This window comes from Neovison vison, chromosome 4 (genome assembly GCF_020171115.1).
Source record: "Neovison vison isolate M4711 chromosome 4, ASM_NN_V1, whole genome shotgun sequence".
Taxonomy (NCBI): Eukaryota; Metazoa; Chordata; class Mammalia; order Carnivora; family Mustelidae; genus Neogale; species Neogale vison.
Window position 1 is genome coordinate 230,951,275 of NC_058094.1, and position 16,995 is coordinate 230,968,269.

Genomic DNA, 16,995 nt, shown 5'->3' on the forward strand with positions numbered 1-16,995 from the left:
CCCACGACCTCCGGGGGCTGAGGAACAAAGTCAGAGTTCTACAAGCCAAACAGAAAATGGAGACCCTTAAACTTCTCAAAGACTGAATGTTGGGAAATAGGACATAACCAAAAAAAAAGAGGGAGCCAGGATTCTTCAGACGGGCATGCTCACACGTCCGCGATGGGAACGTGACACGAGCTGTGTGATGCACTGGCGCTCTCCTGGCGGCTAAGCTAGCATGAGCGAAGGGCAGAACACACGGCCACCGAGGGTAACAGGTATACGCTCAGGAAGCTCGGACCCTCCGAAGTGTCTACCTCTATACATTACGTATGTTCAAACACGCGGAGGACTTGTACTTCTGGCCATGACGGAGCAGCCAGACCTAAACTTAGCGTCCCGTGTTAGCTTAAGAACCAGACAAAACGTGCGGGACGATGGGTTCTGGGCTGCACAACATGGAACACTGGACACAGCAGTGCCCTGAGAGCATGGACACTACGTGGTGTGAGCCTGACATCGACGGCCCCCTCGACAGTGTCCAGGCCCTGACTACGGCACGAGGATGCCACGGCACGAGGATGCCAGAGAGATGTGAGTCGTGGCCCGGAAGGAGGAAGGGTGAAGAAATCAGGGAGCAGGAGGTTCCAAGAGAGCTAGAGGCCTCTGAAGATCCCTCATCTTCAGCCAATCAGCACATGAGCGAGCAAACTACCCAAGGCCAGGAAAGATGCCCCAGAAGGAGCAGGGACGATTCCCAGAGCACAAAGGGCTGCAGACAGTATCCATTCCAAACAGAGATGAGAAATCCCAACACCAGGGCATCCGATTAGCGAGGCCACATGATCCCAAGATTAAAAGGCTGTTGGGCCTGCCTAACAGAACTAAATCAAACCTTGACAGGCTCAGTGTCCAAGTTACTTACTTGCAAATGAGAACAAAGCTCCAAAATACTTAAAGGAACACAAAACCTCAGCACTCAAGAATGTAAAATTCACAACGAAAAATGACCAGGCAACCAAAGCAGCAGGAATATATGAGCCATAATGAAGGAAAATAACTCATAGAAGCAGACCCAGCAATTATACAGACGACAGAATGAGTAACAAGGCATCAAAAACTCTCACACTAAACATGAGAATGTACAAGAAAGACATAGAAGAAAAAAAGATGCAAATGTTTTGTAAGATGGAAAATCTAAGATGGAAAATCTGTCTGAGATGGAAAAAGACAGGATGCGACTGACAACACAAGAGACACCCGGGGCAGGGAAAAATGTGAAGTCCTGGTCAAAAATTTTCTAAACTTTAACAGCAGCAGACTTTTCACATAGAAACAGTGCAAGACGGTCCTTGAAGAAAATAAAACTGATAAACCTCTTGCCAAACTGATCCCGGAAAAGAGAGGGAACAAGAAAATTACCAGTATCAGGAGCAAGAAAGGGAACATCTTTCTAGGATACTAAAAGGACATTAAAGGGATATTCTGAATAATGTTGTGCTAAGAAATTCAACAATTTAGATGAAACAGATGAATTCCTTGAAAGGCATAAATATAAAAAATCATCAAGAAAAAACAGATAACCTAGATAGATCTGTATCTATAATGGAAATTAGTTTGTATTCAAGCTCCTTCTTACAAAACTACAGGTCAATATGGATTCACTGGTGGAATTCTCCAAGCATGTAAGGAAAAAACCCAATTCTACATAAAGTCTTCTAGAAAAATGCCAGGAAAGAACACTCCCCAACACATTCTATGAGGACAGCATTATCCTGATACAAAAACTAGCATCATAAGAACACAAACTTATAGATTAGTATTCTTCAGGATTAAGATACAAAAATTCGTCACAAAATTTTAGAAAGTTAAATTGAATACATAAAAAGGATACTGCATCATGACCAAGTTGAGTTTATCCCCAAATAAAGGTTTGCAAGGTTTAACATCTGAAAATCAACAATGTATTTTACCACATTTACAAACATAAAAGGAAAAACCATATGGCCATCTCAATAGCTGTAGAAAAGCCTCTGAGAAAATTCAATATCCATTCATGAAAAAACGCTGAGCCAACTAGTGAGCAGCTGGAGTAGAAGGAAACTTCTGAAAAAGCATCAGACTTAACAGTGAAACCTCGAGGCTCTCTCCCCACAAGATCGGGAAGGAGACAGAGATGTCTACTCAGTCCAGAAGTGGGAGGGCCACGGCAGGGTAACAAGGCAAGAAAAGGAAGTAAAAGGCACCCAGACTGTAAACACAGAAGTAGAAGTGACATCATTAACAGGAAATGTGACTGCCATATAGAAGGCAATCCTAAAATAGCCATAAACGGCTAAGAGTAACCAAGGACAATAATGTATCAATATACAAAGGTCAATCCCATTTCTAGATACTAGAAACAAGCATCCAAAGTTGAAAATTGAAAAAAAATTACATATCAAAAAGTGTGACGTTTTAAGTCTGACAAAAATATACCGATTACGATGGGTCCATAAACTGTACTCTCAAATCTGTGCACTGATTCGTACGTTGGTTGCATTTCTACAATTCTACTAAAAAATGCAAATAAAATACCTCGACTTCGAGGTCCTGGCGCTTGGGATTGTGAATGAAGAAGGTGAAGTTTTCCTCCCACACAGGTTCATTGGTTTTGTACCGAATCTGAAAGAAATCACCAAATATCAGCTCTGTGATACTTTCTGTGGAAAAGGGCTACCGAGACGGTGGGTTCATTCATTTACTGTGTTTGGCAGCTCAGGATGACTTTAATTAAATTCCAAGGCACTTATTTACTGAGCATGTGCTATTATGTATTAATTGTGAAAAGTGTTCAAAGACAGAGATCGTCCAAAGCTTTTAGAGTGGGTCGGGGAAGTTAACTGTTAGGGAATCCCAACTGTTTGCCCATCCCAAAGACAAGACCTCGTCTGCTCTGTTCTACCTCTTCTTCTATATAACGCTGGTAACTCAAGAAGCTTCTGAAACTGTGAACATTTTATTTTATTATTTAAGATTTTATTTGCTGTAAACATTTTAAAAGTGAACAATGGCCTATAGCTTTAAATAATTCCTGAACTGCTTTTCTTACATTAAGAAAGTGGAAGACATTACAGCAACAGCACTGCCCTTGATTCTTGAATAGAATTGTGTTTGTTGAATTTTAAGGACTATTGGTTATCTTTCAAACAAAATATTTACAGAGCATTCAAAGAAAACTTAGAACTTTATCCCACGTCATTCATCCATGAAATCAAGCAAAGGCTACTATAATTTTTTAATGTCATTTTAGGAAACGAAATATATTTGTTACCCAATAAAGAAGTATGGTTATCTATGAGTTGACTGATTTGAGAAAACAAGAGAAAGATACGGAAATCAACGATCGCATGCCTACACCATTAGCCAGCTGCCAGTTCTCATCTTAGAGCAGCAACAGTGACATCACAGGAAACTAGTCAGAATCTTACCTTGCTCTCCTGGGCCTTGTGTCCAACTGACATCTGGACAAGAGGGTTTGGATTGCTGTTTATTTTCTTCCCTGACTATCCAAAAACAAAAAAACAGACAAAATAAGCAAGCATACGTCTTGAAATGGGGCTTACTAAAAATGAGATTATTGGCTCATATCAATAGTCATTTCTACTTATTTCTGATACTTCAGTTACAAGGAATATCTGGGAAAAATTTAATCGGAAAATAATTGCTGAGCATATCCCAAAGCAAAATTTTATCTACCATGAGATAAATTAAGAAAATTCCTGTTTGCTTATGATTTTTAAATGCTAAGGTCTTTTATTTTTAAAGCAAGTTACTTTGGAAAAATGGAATCTTCCAAAAATCTTTAACACTAATTCCAGCTCTTAAAACTTAGCTTACTGGTATAAGAAGATGAGTAAGTGCAGCAAATGGAAACAGAACACAAAGAAGGGCAAAGGTAGGAGTGTACAATTCAGATAACAGTCCCCTGGCTGAAATAATAAAAGTACTACAAAGTATCAGAGTCTTCACGTTTTTAACTTAGTATCTTCTGTGCAAACATGTAGCTATCAGATAACAAATCTTGCTTACCAGCTCCTAAGTAATTCTGACTGGAAGAACAAACATCAATCTAGAATTGCATTAAATTAAGCAGATATAAATATGAGAAAAATTCAGGAGTAAGAAAAAAAATGGTAAGCATACTTTAGCAGACAGGTGATAGAACGTAGTAAAACACAACATACACGGGACATGAGGTTTATTTATAACTTAGCCCCACAAGAAGATGCAGTTAAATATCTGTTAGTGGGAATTAATTAGAAGGTCACAAAAGTGTTTTTTAGTTAAACAATTTCAGAGTCAATCCTCAACACCGTAGCAATGACAGAAACAGGCATCAAATTTATGATTATCGGAATAAAATGTTACTAGCTCAAACATACTGTGATAATTTATTTTCTGGTTCATCTTTTTGATGAGAATAAATTCTGCAAAATGAAATAAATATTGTTAAAGAAAATATCCAAGGCTATAGACTACTGTGGCAGAGAATACTAACTTTTCCCCGAAATCCTTCCTTTCACTCTGGAAGCCTGGAGCTCCAGCTGAGTGCAAGTCCTCTGTGTGTACGTGAAAATCCCACTTCTGAACTTCCAGTACAGTTGGGTGTGGCTGGGCAATAGTCTGGCCTTCAAGGAAGGGCGTTGTCCCTTCACACAGTGCCACACGGTGCCACGGGCCAAGATCCCGTCCCATTTCAGGGAAATCAAGTCATCTTCAGCTCCAGCGGCTGCTGATACAGCAACTGCACTGATACAGAAGCTGCTTCTGGGCTTACTGCATCTCGGAGAAGTAGGCTTTCATTCCTAAAGTTACTGTATACCTTATCAGTTCTCAGACACCCTTTTTTTCTTTTAAACTTTCTAACATCTCTTGGAAACAGAATGAAACTTACACTTGGTAACTTTATGTACCTGTTTGTAGGCAGGTCCCAATGGTAAGATAGCTGTTCTTTATTTAACTGATTTATTTTGCTTCCATTTTCCTTTTGTTGTGTATGATATAATAAAAATCTGTATTTATCCTAAGCATAAAAATCCTTCCAATAAACACAAACACTATCAAGCCCTAACTGGAACTTTTTTTCTTTCTTAGTACATAAAATAATGGTCTATTTTTAAATAAATGATGTTTGAGATTTCATGAAATAAGATAAAATCAATAAGTCTTCTACCATGATGCAATATTCAAAACGCAGGAGCACAAGTCAGATATACAGGTATAATGAAAATAATGAGTTAAAAATTTTTTTAAACATTTAGTTTTTTATATTTTAAGTAGGCTGCATGCCCAACGTGGGGCTCGAACTCAGGACCCTGTGATTAAGTCACATGCTCTACTGACTGAGCCAGCCAGGCACCCCCAGAATAGGAGTTTTTAAGTTAGACTATCTTGAATTAAATTTCAGCTGTTTGCAACTGATTACTGAGACCTACAAATTTCATCTATTTGAACCTTGATTTTCATGTCTAAAAAATGGACACGATACCAAAAAGCCTTGTTGTTAGGTTTAAATTAAATGTCATAATAATTAATCGCTACACTGAGCTCTTTTACACACATGATCTTATTAAGTCGATACTCCAAAAAAGATCCTGTCACGTCCAGTCTGTAAGTAACAGAGGACTGAACATCTCACTCTAGGTCACACTGGGGAGTGGGCCAGGCTGGGCCAGGCTGCAGTTCAAACCCAGACAGTCTGGCTTAGAGCCTTCACTCTAGCCATGATGTCTTGCTGGTCAGTGACCCTCAGATACCACAGAAACGGTGAGGAGAGACTGCTGATCTAGTTCCTTCCAGTGTTCTGGGAGTAGTTACTTCAACTTCTGTGCTAACTAGCACTGCAAAGGAGTAATTCCCTGCTAGGCCACACTTCATCTCAGGGTAGGTTAAGGGCTAAATAAATATTATGTCAGAAAGCAGACACGATTTGTCCTCCTCACTTGTAAAGTTGAACTTACTTTCCTACATGAAGCAGATTAAAACCATTCCTGATTCCTTCGGATAGAGTTTTCTTAAGACAATTACATTTAATCCACCCCCTCCCCCAAATATTTAAGCCTAAATGTTCAAAGAAATCAGAGGAAAAATAATAGAACACTGTAACTCATCGAAAAGTTCACAATTTAGCCAGAAAATACACATTCATGTTGTTTTAGGGAGTGGAGCTTAGTTTTCAATATACCTCATTTGATGAAATTTAAAGCTTCTCGAAAGATCTGTCACCCAAACCCAGCAGCACCAGAAGCCATGAGGTCACCAACTCAGAAACGGCCCTAACTCAGCATATTGGAAGAGGTGATTTCCAAACGGATAGTCACAGTGCACAAGGGAAGAATATCTAGAAATCATGATCTCGAAACTGGATAAGTTTTTAAACAGATCTTCTATTTCACCGTGTTCACAAATTCAAATCCAATTAAAATGCAGATGACTTAAAACCATCTTAGACACTGCTGCCAAAGGCCAACAGGACAGACGGCTTAATGTATCATGTTGGTACTTCATAAATTTTATCTTCAAAGTTAACAAATTCTTCTAACTACTAATTCTTGGGTAACAAAAAAAGCTCTAACTAGACAACTAATTACTACATTAGTAGGGGGGCAATTTGTCAACAGACTCATGAGAGTTAAAAAGCATCATCTCTTTCAATATGTTTCAATTAACTTTTCAAAGGGAAGCTATTAGTTTACCTTTAAAGCTTTCTGAACTGCAGACTTCTTCAAGACATCAGGGTTAAATTCTAATGGGTTACTCTTTCAAGTCAGAAGAAAATGAATATACCAAGGGTTAATAAAACATGCAATGAGGAGTTTATGTAAGGTTAATGACACAAAAATTTATGAGAACAAAAAAAAAATCTTTAAATGAAAACCACCAACAAGAATGACACAAAAAACCAGTAAAACTCATTTTTAGCACATAAAATTCTTTATTTCCAAGATTCTACCTTAGAATAAGCCTTTATAAATATCCAAACACATTTCTTCTAGGATTACTACGATCCTTTAGGATTACTGTTCTTTTTATACTCCCAGCCCTCTTGTCTTTGGGATTTGAAAAACCCAGGAGTGACACCTTAAGTATTTGCTATCTTTTACTTGAATAAACCCCTCAAATATCAACCATAAATACACTACAGGTTTTATCTAAACTACAAAGGAATAGGCTGTACATGCCCAAATCGCTCTCAAATCAAGATCATATACTAGCCTAGCAGATGCTACTTTACTTTCTTCTGGAATTTACCTTCTCTGTGCAAAACCCCAGCAGGGGTGGGCCTTTTCCACTTTACTCCCGGTCTCTCAAGCACCCAGTGCAGAAGTGATCACATCATTTCAAGAGTCTGTCCTGGCTTTAAAGTTCTATTATTATGGGTTTTATGTCCTACTTTTATTGATTTTTTAAAAAAAATTATTACTTTCTTGCCTTCAAGAGGGCAAGACTGAGTTGTTTCACAAGCTCCTTCAAGGACTAACACTTAAGAGTAAAGATTTTATCATGTTAGTTGTAATTGCCTTTATATGACAAACTGCTTTTTATTACATTTTCATTAAACAGCAGATTTCATAATGAACAAAGATGGATAACTAGCTGCCCTAGCTCCTGTGGTCATGGCAGGGTGGGCCACATGAGAAGATGAAAATGTTTGGCCAAAAGGAATTAATGTTACCTAAAGGTCAGATCATTGAGGCAGCCCGTGGAGCTTTACAAACATGGGACCCACCAGATCAGCCTCTAGTAGGAGCCTGGACAGGTGAGGCTGGGAACCACTGCCCTGAGGTGTGAGGCCTGATAATCTTCGGGTGTCGTAAGAAGCTTTCCTGAAGCTCACTTTGGACAGATGTGATCTAGGCTAAGTGCACATATTACTCTGACATGCATCAGCGAAAGCAAAATGGAGAGAGAGGCCGTGGTGAGGGTCAGCGTGCCAGACAAGCACTGTGGGATGTGGGAAGCTGCACGGGCTTGAAGGAGACACAGGCCAGGTCACACGGTGCACCAGGAGAAGTCCACCGTGAGCCCTGGGTGTGTACAGCACCTTCTACCCGAGGGGTATCCACCGTGATTGGAAGCAGTGACAGCTACCTGTACTTTTCTGAGACTTTTATTTCTCAGCAGTCTCCACACCCAGTGTGGGAATTTAACTCACAGTTCTGAGACCAACACTCAAATGCGCTCCCAACGAAGCCAGCTGGGTGCCCCTGCTTTGTTTTTAAAGATTTTTAAGCGATGCCACCTGTACTTTTAAAAAGTGAGATGGCACCAGCAGCATCAAACCCAACGGTTGTCACGTTACAGAGTTAGCATCTTTATCTATAAAGTAGATGACAGTGTGAACACTCAGCTCAGATAAACTTCACGGAGAGATCTATGAACTTATAAACTTGAAGTGATAACGAATTCACTTTAAACTAAGATGGACTAGACAGCTGAGTTCAAATTCCAGCTCTGCTACGGACTAGCTGCGGTCTTGGGTCTCTAACCTCTGTCCCTCACAGTCTCGGTCTCCTTACCTGAAAAGTGGTCCTGACAGCCTGAGACCGAAATGAGGCACCCAGGTAGAGCCCTTGGAAGGTACTCAGCACATGGATGCTGTTGTGCAAGCCTCAGGTTGTAAAGCTAGCCACTGGGAGCCAGAGAACACCTTCAGTGTTCCAGTTTCAAATTCAGCCCAAAATCTGATCAAGAGAAGGCAGGCAAAGTGTTGACAGTCTGTACTGTCAAGGGGCTGTTTCTAGTATGGGAGAAAGTCCTGCAATGCTAAGGTTTGCAGATGGCCTCACTGGTGGTCATGCACGCACAGGGTTGGAAATTCAGTGTTCTGAGTAGGTAGAAGCTAAGAGTCTATGGTGACTGATACTTATTAGAAATACCAGTGGTCTCAGACTTTGAGGAAAACTGAAAACACATTTAACTTCATACTGAAAACCAATGGGTTTAAAAAGGAAAACAGGCAATCAAATCTGTTCACATTTATTTTATAAAACATTTTGTTGATGCCTGTATTTGAATCATTAAGCAGTACTAGTATGTGATTTTGATAATGCGGGAAGAAAGCTGGTTTTGAAAACCCAGCAATGTCTTAGCTAAATATTACAAAGCAATTAAAAAATCCTGACATGAGGTCAGAAATATTTCCTTTAAAAAGCAGTTACAGAGTGAGAGAAAGTAACTCAGGGAAGCTACTGTACACTAACAGGGTTTAAGCAGCAGAAGCATACTGCCGTCTACAGACAGCGGCTTACAGTACAGCCCACCACGACGAAATACTGCAAACAGAAGATCATTTTATGAAAAAGTGGCAGAGAATGGTTGCTAATAGGCAACCGTTTTGACCTCATTTTGACTTTTAAAATGCCTTTAACAGGAACACCATGGTTACCCATAGAGACCATGGTTACCCTTTCCTAACTATGTGACTCTCAACAGCTCACCAAACCCTTCAGGGTCTTGATTTCCCTCAGCTATAAAACGGGACAAAATACCCATTTTTCAAGTTTTGCCCCACTCTTCTTTTTTAAATAAGAATAATCTGAAAATGTATGTGGAAATAGAAATGGAAACTCTTCAAATATGCAAAGCACTACCATTCGATTCAAAGGCCAAAGAACTTTAAGGATCTCACTAGTTACTGAATTAAATCAGTCTAGAAAGAGTAACTTTCTAGACTAATGAATAAGCCACTGGTGACCTTCTCTGACCTCAAAGCAGGTAAAAATCACCCGCTAAAAGCACCAAGAACAGTACTGGGAATCAAGGCCCAGAGCAAGACCCTGGGAAACAGACATAATGAGATCAGAATCAACTTCCCAAATAAGGGTTAGAAATGCTCAATTATCCATGCCTGGAAATTCTTTAAGTTCCTTAACAGAAGCTGAATCACAAAGTCAATCTGTTTTTTCCTCCCTTAGGAGGTCTGGTGAAAATGTGAGGGCGAAGTAGATTCCAGGGTTGCAGGTGGACTGTCTGCACGGACCGTCCCTACGGGCACAGCTGGCACTGCCAGGAAAGCCATGTACTAACACTTCTGTGTTTTGTCAGGAGGAAAAAGTAGATTTAAGGAAGTTTTTTGAAAGCTTGCAAGTAAGTATTTACATCTCACATTGAGATGAACTGCAAGAAAATCTGTTTTAATCATTATGGCTTCATCTTTTCCTCAAGAATCTTTGTCTTTACTTTTTTACGGGCTGGAAGCAGCTTAGGAACGTAAGGCTTCTTCATGACTCACCAGGACTGTTCATCTCATCATCAGATGTAGTCACCAAAGGTGGTTACAGCAGTGTGACTTTTACAAAACAAGCACAAAAGAAACACACACACGGTAACTGAAATCATGCAAGAAAGTTAAACACGCATGCCACACCATGCCACCCAGTCGATGGCAACAGAAGTTCAGCCCACATTCTAGCAGTCTCCATTAAAACGTAAGAAGAAAGAACGCCGGAGAACTCACAAATAGTGCTCTATAGACTGAGGTAGTATTTTCACAAAACACTAGTCCCGACGCTCGCCTCTCTTTTAAGTATCCACACCCAAAGTTTCCCTCGTAGATACTCTTGGGAAAGTGGAAACAGGAGGAGAAAGCAGAGAAGGGTGGGTTGCAGTCAATGGGCGCACAGGCAGCACAGTACACAGGGCGCAGAGGCAGAGTCACAGTGCCCCTCAGAGCCGCAGGGGCTGGCGGGCAACGCTCCCGTCTCCAATAAACCCCAACCAGCAGCGGTTCTGCAAAGACCCTTTGCCTCTGACAGCCAGAGCACACTTCATGCACGAAGTGCCATCTTAATAGAGTGAGAAATTCACTCCTGCTTTTGTTTGGCTTATGTGGTGTCATCTGAATTCAGTTTAACATGACAAAATATACAGTGCGAAAGAGGCCCGGTTCCTTCTTGCCAATTCACTAATGCTATTCTTTGATCCTAAAATATACAACAAATTCACTTCCAGCAGGGATGATATAAGGCTTGTTATATAACAAACATTACTGTGATTGAGAACAAAAAATTCTACTGTATGAGAAATTCTGTAGGAAGGTTAAGTAACAGAACAACTTTCCCCAAGTTGAAACTTTATCAGGAAAAAGTCACAGAGTTCTTACTGGAAGACTGGCCAAAAGGTTAAGGTAACACTTTAAGAAAAAATAAGAATTTACGAAGTTGAAGTCAGTCAAGAAACCTTCTCTGAAAGAAAGAGTACAATTATATGTAATTTTTTTTTCAATTATATGTAATTTAACATAGTGTTCAACTTTATCTTCCCGGCATTAAAAAAATGATCAATTCCCTCTTGTTAAAGGCTTTAAATAAAAGATAGAGATGCACAAAGTACCTTTATTTGCTTTTGCGCTAAGTGCAAATAAAGCAGCATTATAAAACCTTGAAAGGCACTAGGCAAACTAGGGTGTGTACTTCATGGGATAAAGGAAACGGAGGCACAGTCCATCGTGAGACACTCAGATGCGAACTGAAAAGGGCAGGGACACTTGGCTTCCTTGTGGGCCTCCACCAGGCAGATGCCAACAGGGGAGAACACAGGGAGACCACACACAAATGCCCTCGGATGGATGCGCATCTATTGTAATTCTGGGAGGAAAACAGCCTGTATCTCTAGTCAGTCTTCCCCCAAATGAAATGAAGAATGGCCATCTCTTGGATAAGTAAACTGACACTAAAAAGAAAAAAAGAAAAAAAGAAAAAAAGAAAAAAAGAGATCAAAACAATCTGTGTGTCTCTAAGGATCACATAACAGTGGGTTTAAAGTATGGTGGTGGAAGGTCCATCAGGCTTCATGTGAATGGAAACAGCACGATTTCTCCTCCCCACAGTCAGAGTCGTTACCTATAAAAGCTGTCCTTCCATTTTTTCCCAAGAGCAAGCCCGTGGAGAAGCCCGTGCTCTGGGCTATCGGAGCCGATGTGACTGATCACCCCGGGTGGGGGCACCAGAGGCTCCACTCCGCCGCGCGGCTCTCCTAGGCTGTCCTTCTGTCCTGCCGTGCTACAGCCAGGAAGGACTCTGGGCTTGCCGGGAGAGCTGCTTCATTTTATTCCACGCCAAGCAGAGGTACTTTCCATCTTAGGTAATTCTACTTTGGTAATTAGTGATTTTCTACCGAGTATCTCCTTCCCTAACTACCAGGCACATTCTTTTCCTATGTAATGGAGACTTCATAAAACATGTCAGAGTAAAACTAATTCTGAACACCCTGAATAAACCCGTAAGATGCATAAACACAAACTGTAGTCATGAAGCAAATCCACACTGGTCCCTCCCTCCCCTGTGCTGCTCTCCTGGTGCGTGTGAAGTGAGAACAGAGGAACGGTCAGGTGACAGGGTGGCTGAATGCGGCAAGATCTGTTGCCAGGAAAGGAGACCCAAGGGAGCACCCATGGCATTACCTACCGGAAGGTTCCTTGCTGAATCCAAATACAAGATCAGCAACGAGGAAGAAAGACCATCATTGGCTTCGTCTCTGTCAGCCCTGATGTCTGTTAGCACCTGTGAGGACAGGACAAAATGCCTCAGCAGGTGTATTTCCACAAGAGTTCAGACTATTTCTACCTGATTAGGTCTGTGATGCTCACGAAAAGAAGGAAGGTGGGGAAATAATCCATCCAACACATGCAACACAGAGAGAATGAAGACAGTAAATGTATTTTAATGACAAGAATCGGTATGAATCAATTAAATAAAGCATAGGTGATCGGTGGCTCCCTAAAGCCCCATACTGTATCAAACACAAAATATGAAGAGCTCATAAAACAGGCGGGAATGACCTGTCAATCTTTCTTTTAAAAAAATTCCATTATCTTTAATTTACCCCTGATGTGACTGCAGTGAGTTACAGCACAAGAATGGAAATGACTGCTGTCCTTTTTCTAAGCTAAGTAGCAACACAACCTGAGGACACTAATCTTGCTGAGTTACGAGGGTGGCTGTCGTCCCCGCCAACACTTCACAGCACCTTGTCGAGGTTTGAAGCATTTGGCATTAACGTGAGCCACTCCAGTTTCAAGTGCAGCTTTCCTCTGGGGACCTCGTCCAGGGCGAACCACTGAAGAGAGAATGTGAATGTTCACAAAAGTTCTCCTGAGCCAACCTTTCCAGTCAAGCAGTTTCCCCAGATGTCACAAGCTGCCCACGGTGAGGCACCAACAGCTCCTGATTAACGCTGAAGGGCCGAGTCCTGCCCTGTCTGGCTCTGCCCCGCGAATGAGCCGACAGCGGCAGAGCACGACAGGGGCAGGGGCCGGAACTCGCCCAGCGCCTCCTGCTGGCCGGGGACCGGCTGAGTGCTTCCCTCACGTGTACCCCACCGCGGCGGAGTCAATACCGTCCTCACCCCTACCTTACACACAAGGATTCAGATGTCTTCCAGAACTGTCCGGTACTGTCAGGGTTCTGTGTATGGACTTTAACAGAACTTACGGGCCAGGAGATGATAGAACACTGATCTTAAATACTGAATTTCATTATCAAAAAAGTTAACAAGCTTGGCTTTATTCACCACGACATACTACTTAAGAAAACAGCATAAAGGTGTTTCCGCTTGAAAACCACAAAGCGATTCATCGAAGATAATCCCCAAACAGTGTTAAGACACTGCCCCGAGGAGTGTGTGAGAAGGAAAATGTGTTACTTTGAAGGCAAGGGATCAACACTTCCTTGGTTACTTCCGCCCTGCTTATCCCAAGTCCACCCATCTTTTAGAAGCCACCTCCAAATCTTTTCTCAATACTCGCCACTCCGACAGCAAAGCCCTGCTCGAAGCGGTCTGTCCGCTGTCAGCTCACACTGCGCACACAGGCGGCTTCACGCGACAGCTTCCCAACGACCGCACCATGCCGGCTCTGGTATTGACTTCGTCTGTCTTTAAAGAGTTCACTTTTCGGGAGCGTCTCACAGGCCTGTGCCTGGACTCCCGAAGGACAGCGTGTGTCCCGCACGCCTGCCCGAAATAGTGGGTTTGTGTTCGTACCCTCAGGAATTTCTAGCATGCGGTGGGCACGTAATACCTACTATCTGATCGGGCTGTTACACTTATTTCTGTTCACTCTGCTATTACTGAAAGGCCCAAGTTTTCGGAACGTCATGTGGGGGGACCAGTAGGTGTGTCAGTGCTCAGGAAATAGAGTAATACTCAAAGAAAACTTACTTCATCTAAAAGGCGCTCCTTTTCAACTTCAATAAGATCAATCATAAGACTATAGAAATAACAACACAACAACTTTAGAACATAGAAACACACTTCTTACAACTGAAATAACCTTAAACATTAGTCTACAAAAAAGTACTCTGGAAATGTATCAAAATGCTACAGTTTATCAAGAAACAGACTTCTTCCAGAACATTCCTCGGGCTTATCCCAAAACTATGAAAGGAAGTAAGGAAACAAGCAGGAGTGAGTCTCTGGGAGGTCAGGAGCTCTGTTTGGCAAAGCCAGGATCAAAGTTGTAAAAAATGTGGTTTTCCCCACAATGCAGCTATTTATAATGTGCTGAAAACATCCGAAAATCTTCAGCCCTCTGGTCTAACGTGCTCTCCCTCCGCGCTGCTGTCCCGTCACCACAGCTCAGTCATTCTTGTGCCCTCCCCGTCCTCCCTCCACAGCTCTGGGCCATCCCCACAGACGTTTCTGGTTTGGCTCTCTGACAGCCCCCTCCATTTCCCCCTACAAATCCTGCCCTACTGCAAAGCATGGAATTCCCTCCCGCAGAAGCCAGAGATGACGAGAATGGACGGCCGCACTCCACACGAGGGGAGGCCCTCACAGCTCTTTCCTGGTCTATCCCCACAGCCCCCAGTCTCGGTCTCTGCTACTCTGAGCCACACACTGGTTCTCCTGGAACGCAGATCGGATCCATCACTGCCCTGCTTACATTCTTCGGTCACTCCTTGTTAATAACCCATCTCATGATGGATTCTGAAGTCACAGCATTAATACACAAGTCGTTCTTGATGAGGCCAGATCGGTCCAACATAATTTATCCTGTATCTTTTTTGCCACAAGAAATTCAGTTAAATAATAAAGACTAGGGTTAGATGTATTTTTTAAAAGCTCATGTTTTTCGGCTGTAGTGGTTGTTCAATTTAAGTGAACACGTCAATATTTGCTTTTCCAATGTGTAGGCACAATGTAAATTACTATCCTCCCCTGCTGCCTAAATAACGCAACAAACCGAGAAAGCTTAAAAACTCCTTTTTCCAATCTAGAGCAAAGCCTGCCTGGTAGGAAAGCAGCCAGCGCACCCGTTCCGGGGCCGCACTCCACATGGAGCTGACAAGCACTTAAATGGGGGCAGGTGCAACTATCAAAGTGAATTTAAAACTGTTTAGTTTTAATCAATTAATTTAAATAGCTACATGTGGCCAGTGGCTGCTGGGACAGACACAGATCTAGAAGTTTTCCTTCTTGCACTTAAATGTGAAACTTTAGAGGAATAAAACCTACTTTTACCGAGTCTAAGGTGAAATAAACATTGTATCTAAGAGCCACTTAAAAATACACGTACCACATACACAGCCCATTTCCTGAAGCTACATTAGTTCTAAGTGTCACTACCCCAAAGAAAGAGAGCACCCAGTGCTGCCCTTCCCCGGAGGTTACCTTCCTAGGAAGTCGTCCTTGTCCGGGTCTTCATCGAAGAGTTCAATCTCTAATTCCTGTCCAGGATGTTCATAGACCAGAGCCTGAAAAAACAACGCGTGGTTATCTCACACGGTTACCGGACGCGGCTGGAGTGAACAGCTCCCTGCTCTCCCGTGGCAAGGAGCCGGAACGCACGTCCCTCGTGTCCCCGTCGAACCACACGCTTCGCCACGGCCGACCATTCCGAAACATCTGCCCACACGGTGACAGTCTACTGTGTTTCCAGTTATCTGAGAGTGGACTCGCTGGGTCAAGTCCCACCGCTCCAGCACCCACAAACTAGGACAGGCTTGGGACAGCTTTCCAGTCCTGAAGGGGCGCCAAGTGCTACCGCTGGGATACAGACAAGTGACCCATTCGCCAGCACCGAGAGAGAAGCCAGCGGGCAACAGGCCGGAATGGGAGGGTGGGACGCCAGCGCAGCTTAACTGCACGGCTGTTCTGCAGAACAGTTCTGCAAAACGGATCATTCCTCCCAGCATAATTTATGATGCGGCAATTCCACTCTGAGGAGCTCGTCTGGAGAAAACCTGGATCAAGTGAAGAAAGACACATTCACATCACAGTTAACAGCAGCGGTTCCAACGCTGAAACGAACGGCCAGTGTTTCTCTGGGTAAAGAAATGATGGCATCTCTTCAGTGAACGGCAAGTACAGGTCCATGTGGACGGACACAGAGATGTCAAGACGCATTAAACAAGAATTTATAAAACAGCACATAATTAATCTCATGTCTGTAAGTACTCACGTATGTTAACCACAGAAATCACTTTGTCAACTATTTACTGGGATAGTTTCATGTAATTAAAGTTTAACATTTATGTGTTCTTCATGTGTCAGCATGACAGGAAGTTGTGAGGTACAGACAGAAGGTACAATACTTTTAAAGATGGGAAATTAAAGAAAAATGACTCACATGGCCCTCTAAGCCAAGCAGCACCTGTGTAACGGGAGTGGAAGAGAATCTGGGGAGAAGCCAACTGACGCCACTGGACACAGCTTACCTCGTACACCTCGTTCCACTTCGGACTCAGGCTCTCTTTGATGACCTTGCTTTGGAAGATCTGGTTGCCGACTCGAATAACTCCATACGGGTCAGATTTTCCCTTGACGAGTCCCTTAAGGTAAGTATCTTTCCCCTGAAGATCCTGAGCTTCAATAAAATGTATCCTTAGAACACCCTGGGGAGAAGGAGCACACACGGACTGTTCACTGGTTCCTCTGACACACGTGGAACCACGGTGGTGAGCTCACTGTCCCAAGAACAGGGCGGACAGACAACAACCTCAAGAGGGAGGGGAGACCCTCTTCTTGTGC

At 42.5% G+C, this 16,995-nt stretch overlaps 1 protein-coding gene across 3 annotated transcripts in view; it reads right to left on the reverse strand.

The window, feature by feature from the left end:
- ESYT2 (extended synaptotagmin 2) overlaps positions 1-16,995 on the reverse strand; it is a 78,779-nt gene that overhangs the window by 11,639 nt on the left and 50,145 nt on the right. The window contains exons 9-17 of one of the 3 annotated variants that reach the window (XM_044246935.1): positions 16,683-16,859; positions 15,637-15,719; positions 14,185-14,233; positions 12,994-13,083; positions 12,432-12,527; positions 10,484-10,585; positions 6,720-6,782; positions 3,453-3,527; positions 2,560-2,646 (exon numbers count right to left, since the gene is read on the reverse strand). In XM_044246935.1, coding sequence (XP_044102870.1) covers positions 2,560-2,646; positions 3,453-3,527; positions 6,720-6,782; positions 10,484-10,585; positions 12,432-12,527; positions 12,994-13,083; positions 14,185-14,233; positions 15,637-15,719; positions 16,683-16,859 — 822 coding nt within the window. The remainder of the gene's footprint in view (positions 1-2,559; positions 2,647-3,452; positions 3,528-6,719; positions 6,783-10,483; positions 10,586-12,431; positions 12,528-12,993; positions 13,084-14,184; positions 14,234-15,636; positions 15,720-16,682; positions 16,860-16,995) is intronic. The other 2 variants (XM_044246936.1, XM_044246937.1) reach the window with 2 other exon arrangements.